Source organism: Archocentrus centrarchus, chromosome 3, assembly GCF_007364275.1.
Source record: "Archocentrus centrarchus isolate MPI-CPG fArcCen1 chromosome 3, fArcCen1, whole genome shotgun sequence".
Taxonomy (NCBI): Eukaryota; Metazoa; Chordata; class Actinopteri; order Cichliformes; family Cichlidae; genus Archocentrus; species Archocentrus centrarchus.
Window position 1 is genome coordinate 33,458,839 of NC_044348.1, and position 10,482 is coordinate 33,469,320.

The following is a 10,482-nucleotide window of genomic DNA, read 5'->3' on the forward strand; positions in this document are numbered from 1 at the left end:
TGGATTTATGTATTTATGATTATGTATTTACACCCCCACCAGCCATAAAGCTGAAGGAGTCCTATCGGGCCTTGTGGGACTCCGGAGGCAGCTGATGGGTACCAGCAGGCCGGGCGGTGGTTGAAGCTAAAACTGTGGTGTGGGACCGGAGGGTGTGCTCCAGCTATCGGGGATCACACTGAAAAGGAGAGTTCGTCCGTTAGTCGAGCAAAGCCATTCAGTTCCTGTACAGCTGCAGCGACAGCCTCACGTTTACTCCTTAACAGAACAATACTGGCTGCTCCTCCTCCGCGCGCTCTCGAGGATGGAGATACAGTTTCTGCCAGGAGCAACTACTTTGGCACGACTCATGCCAAAAGTCGGACTCGTTTCCTGTGGGTCCACCGGGGCTGCCCTTTGTCAACGATTCCGTTTATAATGTTCATGGATGTTCCCCTGGAGGAGGTGGCTGGGGAGAGGGAGGTCTGGTTTTCTCTGATTAGACTGCTGCCCCTGCGACCCGGCCCCGAGAAGAGGGGGTGATGGGGATGGATGGACTCCCACCTCTAAAAATTCAGTTCAGTTTAATTTATATAGCACCAAATCACAACACAGCATTATTTGTATTTGTATTGAAAATGTTTTTAAAAATAGTATAAATTGTAAATTTCCTTCATATTGAAATAAACCACACACATATACAGTATATATTTATACAGAAATACTGTGTAATATATGTAAATATATACGCATACATAATCATCTGTTCGCTCATTCACCCACTTTATTTCAACCCCGCACTCTTAAAACACACTAAGATAATACTGCACTGCTCCACTGTTACACTGTGTCATCTGATATTTGCTCTGCGGTTTAACTACATTCATCACGGCTTTTTTAACCTGTTCGTATGTTTTAATGTAGCCTTTTTTACAGTCCATTATACCTTTTCTGTTTTCTAGCGCGCTTATTATATGTATGACGTCATTAAACTCATGTATGAGACTCTTTGTAAATGGGCTTTTCGTACATGGTGTTCAGCGGCGCCGTGGCTTAGTTGGTTAAAGCGCCTGTCTAGTAAACAGGAGATCCTGGGTTCGAATCCCAGCGGTGCCTTTTTTTTTTTTTTTTTTTTTTCCCACTCCCCGTCCTCTTTTTCTGCTGTCTTTTTTCGTCGTGCACCATCAAATCAATCTCTTGTAAATTTACATTTAAAGGTGCGCCTTTCTCCCAATAAAAAACATGCCGTGGTTAGTGTGTGTGAAACCAGAATTTTTTTCATTTAAAGCGACTGTAGATTTTTCAGTGCGATTTGAAGTACAACAATTTGACCACATGAGGGCGACAGTGAACGGGCCTACTTATTAAATAATCCAGAGTACAACTGGACGAATGGGAGATGATTATTAGGGCATCTTTCTCAGCAGAAGCCGCCTGTGTAATTCTGTATTTCAGATCCATATATAAAACTTCTATTCAACCGGAGAAAGCGGAGAGAAGGCTTAAGAATTATGTGAACCACTTTTTTTTTTTCATTTAAGTTATAGAAAGCCGACCAGAGTGAGCCACATTGAAAGCGGAAGTTACTCAGTTATATCTTCAAAATAAGACCTTCACTACCGGCTTATCCCCATAATTCACTACTCATCAGAATCGTTATTTTAAACTAGAAGCTTAAGACCAAATTATACATAACTGCGGCGTTTTATATTTAAAACTAAAATGCTAAATAAACTCGTATAAGACACTTTTTTAAAATTTCACTTACATATTTTCTTTTACTTTTACTTTTAATACATGTCCCTTTTCTTGTGATACTGAATGCTAATGTGTGCTTTCTTTAATTTGTATTAGCTTCCATCGGTACCCCTATGCAGGTATGTTAGTGGGGCTGTTAGTGGGGATGGGGATGATAAATCCACTGTAGCAAACTTGCAAACTAAGTGCATGAACGAGTCACCGTTCTTCAGCAAGTACGTCCTCATGCATGACATTTATTTTTTAACTATTTGGTGCTCATAATGCTGCAAAAGTTCATGTTGGCCAGGAGCAGCTTTTATTTTTAAGGGATTATCCGGAAAAGGCATGGCTTACTGGCGCTACCTTGATCGCGGCGTCTTGGCTACCGCTGCAAAGGAAGGACACAATACCTTTTCACAGCGAGGAGGACCTCTCGTTGTGTCCGAGCTGAAAGCAGATGCCGGAGCTCGTGTGGATCGCGCAGATGTGGAGCAAACAGCGGAAAGCGTGTCGGAGATAATGGCAGCGGCCCCCGCCGGACCATGGGTCGGACGGAGCTGCCCCTGCCGCTGCTGCTGCCTCTGCTCGGGCTGCTGTGGCTCCGCTGCGCTCTGCTCTGTGCAGGTGAGAAATAACAATGCGTCTGCACTGCTGAAATGTTTAAACGGAGGTGTGTGCACATTAGTTTTTAAAGCTCTGCCTTTAATTCTCGTAGAACACATGGTGGCGTGTAAGTGATGCGCATAACGCAGGAAAATGTCAGTGACCGGGTTTTTGTGTTTCTTGGTCCGTGTTCGCGTTTTTATTGGAGCTCCGGTAATTTACAAAGCTTCTACTATGATTACATCACTGACTATCAGAGCAGAGCGTCTCCGTGTTCACACCCGAGCAGTGGTGGGTGTTATTTTGTCTGCTGCTGTCTCCCGTGTCTCCCTGATGAAGTGCTCTGATAGATGAAGATTTGTTTTCGTTGTTGTGATCGGATGGAGTGAGAGCAGAGGGGCTATCGTTGTGCAGAAACCTGCGTGGGTATTGATCTGTGGTGGGTAAATGATCACGGTTAGTGTGGAAACATGGATGCGCTTTCACAAATGTGATACTGCTGCTATCGGCATTACATCACTGCTTCTCTGCAGCCAGTCAACCCCACGATCCCCTCCTCCCCCCACCATTGTCATACCCTGCACTTAATTGGCATTTAATAAAGACGAAGGCTAAAGGGACAGACTGAGAGTTTAGAGGTGTGTGTTTGTGTTTGCATGTGTGTGATCCAGGTGTTACGCTTGGCTTCTTTTATTGGGCCATGTCTTCATTATGGGGACAAAAAGCAAGTCCACATAATTCAGTTAAATACATATTTTCAGGTTAAGATTTTGGCTTGAGGAAGTTGTAGTTAAGGTTAGAATAAGTCAGTGTAAGGTGAACACTCCATCTCAGGTTTGACCCACAAACCTTCATGCTTTGAGGTTGGCTGAGGTGTGCAGTTTGCTTGTTACCTTAATGAGTGGCAGCAGGTGTGGATGTGGGGGTGTATTGCTGTCTGTTTCCCCTGTGTTGTCCACCTACCCAGGGTACCTGTGACCCCAGCTGGATAAGGACGGATGCTTTCACACACAAAGTTCTATCTAGGATGATTGAGGTTGCAAGCACAAATACACAAATACACACACAAGCTGCAAGTGCATTCAGTATCTCTGCTTTTATCTCAGCCGATGATTCCATTTGTTTTTGAGAACAATGCAGATTAAAAACTGAAGGGCTTAATGCTGTAGCCCAGCCTTAATCCACTTGTTCCTCTCAGGTACTCTTCACTGTAATCACTGTCGGAAATTTAAATAAGTACGTTTACGTGCCTTAAAAGCTGCAAGGACAGTTTTACACTGAGTTTCTGATACTTCATTCAAGCATTTCTGTGGAAATGTTGCACGTTTACGCTGCTACATTTGTTTGAGAGCTTTAGTTAGTAATTACATGTAATAACTGGTAGCTTAATATAGCTTGTGTTTAAAAAAACAATCACATTAAGTGTTATGACTCAAGGGCGTAAAGGACTACATCACCTAACCTACGGTAGCTCCCAGTCAACAACTCTGGGGATAAAATGCTTTTTACTCGTGTAATAATGTAACATTACACAAAGTATCAGCCACGGGATCTACTTCATAACGAGCACTTTCAAAGAACAGCTGATACTGTATGCACTTTAAGTCAGGTGAATACAAGAACACAACTTGTAATGGAGGATTTTTATTATTGTTGTACTGGTGCTTTTAGTCAAGTAAAAGATATGTAGATATGTTTTTTAGTTAATATGTGTTGTGTATTCACCTTTTGTTTCGGCTTGTGTAGGTATTTTTGTGCATGCTAAGTTAGACATGTCCGGATGGTCGATATCTGCACTTAATGATTCCTCCCTGCACCGCCCTGCTTCACTCTGCTGACTTCACTGATTCATCCACGACAGCCTGAAACCAGCAGCGCTCAGCAGACTCACTGCTGTGTGTCAGTGCTGGATCAGTGTTGAACTGATGCTCTGTCTCTGTGGTTCTGGTTAATTAAGAGGCTTATTAGACAGCGTTTTCCTTGCATGTGTTTCATTCATACTGTGGCATTAAGCAGTAATGTGATGATTAAACACTGAATGTGCCTGCTCTGTCTTATTGCTTTCAGCGTAAGAATGAAACGAGATACTTCCCATTCCACTTTTATATTACAGTTTAAGATGCCGGTAACTCGATCCCTGCGCCTTTACTTAGAAAAACAATAGGATTCAGTGCCTGCACTCCACACAGAGGTTTGCGTGTTACTCCTGGAGCTTTTCTTGGCCACCTCACACATTGTGCTGCTCCCTGGAGCAATGGTGTGATGGCAGCAGGAGATGCTGTTGCCTTGGCTGCCAGTTTGGCTGCTGCTTCTGTTTAAGTCTCCATCTGATCAGCGTGGAGCTCCCCCCACAATGGCACTGAGGTCATTTGTCTCGTCAGTGGATTGTTTCAGTGTTTTTGTAGCGGTCACAAATAAAAGCCTCGGGATGAAATGGTTCACACAGTGTGGAGGCCAACAGCTTGCCAATGCTTGATATCTGCCAAATGTCGGTGCGCTAAAGGAGTATTCAGGCCAAGCTCACTAATATGTATGCTCCCATCTCCTCTGTCATTTCTGAGACAGGCTGCAGTGAGCAGGTGGAGATCCATACAGAGCGGAGGGGTGTGATCTACAGCCCGTCCTGGCCTTTAAACTACCCACCTGGGGTCAACTGCACCTGGCATATTCAGGGAGGTCAAGGAGAAGTTATTACCATCAGGTAGGGTCCCTCAAACAAACACTAAATACATGTGACACTTATGTAAACGAATCACCTAAAACAATCAACTCCGTGCTCCAGTTTCCGTAACTTTGACCTGGCGGAGTCAGGAAAATGCACGGGGGACTGGCTCCTGCTGACACCCACGTGGAAGGGAGAATCCAGGCTGTGTGGCTCGGTCCTGCCGCCTCCCTACATCTCCACCAGGGGGCGTGTTTGGCTCTTCTTCCACTCTCAAGCCAACAGCTCTGGGCAGGCCCAGGGCTTTCGGCTCTCTTACATCAGAGGTAAGCTGGAGAATATTTACATATTGCTTATCCACCCCATAAACACACATGAGTGGGGCAAAATATTAGGAACTAAACATTAGGAAATAAAGTAAATTAAAGTAGAATTATCACATCTGTTTTAGTGTGACAGACTCACAGTGCTGTTTTATTTTTTCTTGTTGTTTGTCTTGTCTTGGAAAAAGCTCAGATAAATCTAATACCTATGATGTCTGTGCAGTTAGACGTGGCAGACAGATGAGATTGGAGATCTGTTTCTTGGAAAAAGTGAAGTATTAGCAGCTCAAGAGCCACATATGTCCCTTGGAAATGTTTCTGCCACAGACCAATATCCACTTATTTGAACTGTAAGCATGAGGAGCATATTCTGTCCCAGTATTATGCATCTGTGTAAGCGCACGATGCCTTTATTTTGAAAAGAATACTTCAGAATTCAAAAGATTTATAATGTTTTGTTGTCATTTCTCTCTTGTTTGACTCTTTTTTTTTTAGGTCACCTGGGTCAGAGCAGCTGTCAGTCCGATGAGTTCCTGTGTGGGAATGGGAAGTGTCTTCCTCGCTCCTGGAAGTGCAACGGTCAGGATGAATGTGGCGATGCCTCGGATGAACGCAGCTGTTCGCCACCTCCCACTGAGGCGCAGCCTGGCCTCTGTCCCTTTGGCTCCCTGCCGTGCACCGAGGCCCAGTCCACCCGCTGCCTGCCTGCCGCCCTGCGCTGCAACGGAGCCCGGGACTGCCACGATGGAACTGACGAACTGGGTTGCCCTGACACTACATGTGGCAAACATCTGGGGAACTTTTATGGCTCGTTTGCCTCTCCAGATTTTTTCCGTGCAAACCGGAGCGGTGAGACTGAGCTGAGGTGCTCCTGGTTGCTGGACACTCAGGACCCTAAGCCCATTGTTCTGCAGCTGGACCTGCAACTGGGGCCTGGAGATTTGCTGCATGTGTACGACGGCCTGCTGCAGCGTGCAGAGCATCTCTTACAGGTGTTGTCATATCACAACAACAGGCGGCCAGCGCTGCTGGAGTCGAGCCGGGGACAGATGAGTGTCTTGTACGTGGCCCAGCCTCACAGTCCGGGTCATGGTTTCAATGCTACATACCAGGTTGGGAAATATTTTTTTTAGAGCACCTTTCATTTATTTTCATCAAATTTTTTTGCAGCTTTTTTAGCTTCTTTTTTAAGGTCTTAGAACTCAACTTCAATTTGTGAAAAGTTTCAATCTTTTTTTTCTTTTTGCATCTGTCTTAATCCAAACTGACTGATCTAGAAACAGTAACTGTTATTTTGGTGCAGAGAACACAGCCAGGCAAGTGGTTCCTTGACAGTGATGCATTTCTCCTCCATCCTACCAGGTCAAAGGTTACTGTTTTCCTGGTGAGCGTCCCTGTGGTAGTGATCAGGGCTGCTACTCTGAGCGCCAACGCTGTGACGGTTACTGGCACTGCCCATCCGGGCGGGATGAGGAGGCCTGTCCGATGTGCCCAGATGGAGAGTTCCCCTGCGAGGGTGGCACAGGAATGTGTTACCCAGCCTCTGAGCGCTGCAACAACCAGAAGAGGTGTCCAGATGGATCGGATGAGAAGAACTGCTACGACTGCCAACCCGGGAACTTCCACTGTGGGACTAACCTGTGCATTTTTGAGACATGGCGCTGTGACGGACAGGAGGACTGTTTAGATGGAAGCGATGAGAGGGACTGCTTGGCAGCAGTGCCCAGGAAAGTAATCACGGCCGCCCTGATTGGCAGTCTGGTCTGCAGTCTCCTGTTGGTTATTGCTCTTGGCTGTGCCCTCAAACTTCATTCCCTCAGGAACAGAGAGTACAGGTGGGTTCTCATCCTGTCACTACAGACATGTTAAGTCAGAGGCACACCAGGAGGCCATTTATTGTTGCAACTTGTTGGAGATGCCACAACTGTAGAACTGAAATTACTAATAAGGGTTTTCAAAGAGTTTTGCTCACCATCTTTATTCTGTGGTCTGTTCTCCCTGTTTTTTTTTTTTTCCTTCCTCATTCCTTTGCAGAGCCTTTGAGACGCAGATGACTCGCATGGAGGCCGACTTCGTTCAGAGGGAGGCTCCTCCTTCATATGGTCAGTTAATAGCCCAGGGTCTCATCCCTCCGGTGGAGGATTTTCCTGTATACAACCCCACCCAGGTAACAAATTCGCACACACTAATGCACTCTGGCGACTCTGCAGGTAGACAGACATACACTTCATATTTTTATGTGTCATCCCCCTCATCCAGGCTTCAGTGCTGCAGAATCTGCGGTTGGCGATGCGCAGACAGATAAGGCGTCACTCAACTCGCCGCTCCACCTCCTCTTCCTCTAGACGGCGTCTCGGGCATCTGTGGAACCGACTGTTCCACAGTGCAGGACGTGCCAGAGGCCACGCCCCACTCCTGGATCCGCCTGGACCCACACAGATCACCCTAGGGCTCCACAGCTACCGGACTGTTGGGGAGCAGGGCCCTCAGGACAGGGCCATGTCTGGAGGTGTGCCGGGGGATGAGTCGGATGTAGTAGGCATGGACTTGGCAGAGAGCCCTGCATCACCTCTCTCCTTTCATTCAATAGACAGTCCTGAGGAGGAAGAGGACCAGTCACCTGCCAGCAGAGATGGCAGCGGGGCTCCAGAGTCTGCGCCTCCCACTCCTTGCCAGAGTGACTCCTCAGTACAAAGCGGACTTCCTCTCTCCCCCGAGGAAGCCTCTGTACCCCCATGTCACCGCCGGGCATCTAGAAAATTGGTTCTGGAGCTTGCAGTTAACCTGAAGGGCGTTTCCTTAAGACGTTACTCCCCGTTAGGACCCCTGTCCCCTATTTCACCCCCTGTGTTTCCCAGCAGCTCTCAGACACCATCATCCCAACCTCATCCACTGGGTTCAGTGGTGACTTCACCCGCTGAGCCCTCATCTTCCTCTGTGAAACCAGAGGACGGTGACAGCCACTTTACTGTGAATGTGCCAAGCAGGGAAACGAGAAGCAGGGATGAGACCAAGCGAGAGGCAAAAAGCAGCCTGTGCAGGTTTAACAGAAGCATCAGTGCAGAGGGAGGAGATTCAGGAAGGGAGACGCTGTGCTGAAAAGTTTAGGAAGATGCTCTCCACACTGTTAAGACCAGGCATTTGCAATATCTGCTCTGATAAAGTGTCCTTGAGATGCGACTCCACCAGATTCACAGGTGAGAACCTGTACTTCAGCCTCTCACTTATATAGGAGGACGTATAGTAAGAAACTCAATAAATATCACTCAGTTTAATTATTTGAATGCATAAAATGTGCATTTGCACAAAATTATGCACATTCATACTTTTTCCAAGATGAATAAAACCAGCCTCAGTAGTACTTGCTGTAAATTTCTTTGTAAAGCTCATTGCCAGAGCTTAGACTCCTTCAGTTAAATGCAGATAGCCCCAGTTAGCCTGTTATGATATTTATCCTGAATCTGGTCCAGAAAATGAAATTCAGTTTTGGCTACAAGCACCAATACAACCCACTAAATGTATCTGAAATGCCAAAACAGCCTTTATGTCTTTTACCCAAAGCCATTATGCACCGTTATATACTGTGAGCCATACGAGCCTCATGAGTGAACACACACAAATTGATCTGATCGATCCTCGAGTCTGTCTTGTTCCCTTTATTGTTTATGTTGGTTGTTACCAGGGTTGTAATAGTTTTGGATTTTACATTATCGTTTAGTTTCAGTTAGTTTTTACTTTTTTTTTCTCTAATTCAGTCAGTTTTAATTAGTTTTCAGAGTGGTTTTGCTCGTTTTTATTTTAGGTTTAATGCTTAGTTTTAGTTTAGTTTTATTAGTTTCAGTATTAGTTTTAGTATTTTCATACTTTGTCAGGTGCAAGATTCAATGCGCAAAAGTGACTATTGTGTAATAAAAACTCAACAAAAGATACCATAAAGAAATGTATTCAACAACCAACAGTTCACAAGACAGCAGCACTACATGCTAAATGTGTAATAATTAGGACACACCTGAACATCAACAGGGAGAAACAAAGAAAAACATGAACTCCCAAACTCAATAATTCATTAGTTTAAAAATGTTTTTGTAATTTCCTCATAAAATCTTTTACATAATGAAAACTATGATAGTAAATAAATTGAAAATAAGGCCGGGTTCAGTCTGATGGTAGTCTCATTAAAGCTAGATTTCCCCTTCGTTTTATGGCTTTGTGCTCAGTAGGTGCAGGATATTGCTTTATATTTGAGAATTTACAAGCATAAAAATATCAACTCTTCATTTAACACAGGAGCAGTGTCAGTATTGATTCAGCATAGTTTTTCCTCACTTACATTTTGACCCCTTTTGAGAAACATTAAGAACGTATTTACTCTGTTTTTATCAAATGTAGCTTTATTTGACATTTTTACCATCATAGATGATCAGTTTTAAAAAGCCAAATACTGTAGTTGCTATATTTAATGATCAGTAACATTGTTATTCATTTACAACTTTGCTCTTTTACAAAACAAATGGTACACCCAGTATACGGTACACAAATGTACCACAACATGTCTGAATACCGAGGCAGCGAGTCCAAGTATATTACCTGTAATCCTGTTACATCCTCCTCATAAGAAACCAAAACTGTCCTGTTAAGGAAGCTGATCCTTGGAATGAACCGGACTTTATCAGCGAGCGTCTGCGCTGACCTCCATGAAGAGGAGCTTCACACGGACACGCTGCCCCCTCCTCCTCTTCGTCCCAGTGGATGACTGCACACCGGTCACTGCGGCTGTCTGGACTGCTGGTTTTTGTGTTCTGGTGGAAATTCATATCTATGCTGTGGAATTTTTTAAATACTGGATGTTTAAGCAGAGACCTCTATTTTTCAGTCTTCAGTGGAGACCTGTAATAATTTTGCTTTACATTTCTCTTCTGCCTTGAGGAACATTGAAGTGATTGCCTGTTTCTGGGCTGCTTTTTGACACTGGTAACGTTTTGCTAATCACTCCTGGATCTTTTAAAGAATGTACCAGTCTTGTTAACACCCCCCCTCACTTGTGCTGCAGGATATTTATATGCTAAAAGAATCAGAAGCCAATAATCGGTGTGGGTTGGGAGCGAAAGAGAAATGACCAGAAGCCAATTTCTTGTGGAAAAACGACATCTTTCCCACTGTGTTTTTTTCCCTTTT

General features: G+C 44.8%; 1 protein-coding gene and 1 non-coding gene across 2 annotated transcripts; both read left to right on the top strand.

Moving 5' to 3' along the window:
* The first annotated feature begins 1,021 nt into the window (after positions 1-1,021).
* Positions 1,022-1,095, top strand: trnat-agu (transfer RNA threonine (anticodon AGU)). Its single transcript has one exon. It is a non-coding gene; the product is annotated as a tRNA-Thr (tRNA).
* Positions 1,096-2,082: 987 nt separating this feature from the next.
* On the top strand, positions 2,083-9,033 carry lrp3 (low density lipoprotein receptor-related protein 3). The gene is made up of 7 exons (XM_030719117.1): positions 2,083-2,343; positions 4,888-5,023; positions 5,105-5,310; positions 5,803-6,419; positions 6,670-7,142; positions 7,342-7,474; positions 7,567-9,033. Exons 1-7 carry the CDS (start codon positions 2,262-2,264, stop codon positions 8,404-8,406), a joined length of 2,487 nt encoding a protein of 828 aa, XP_030574977.1. The 5' UTR covers positions 2,083-2,261; the 3' UTR covers positions 8,407-9,033.
* Positions 9,034-10,482: the final 1,449 nt, after the last annotated feature.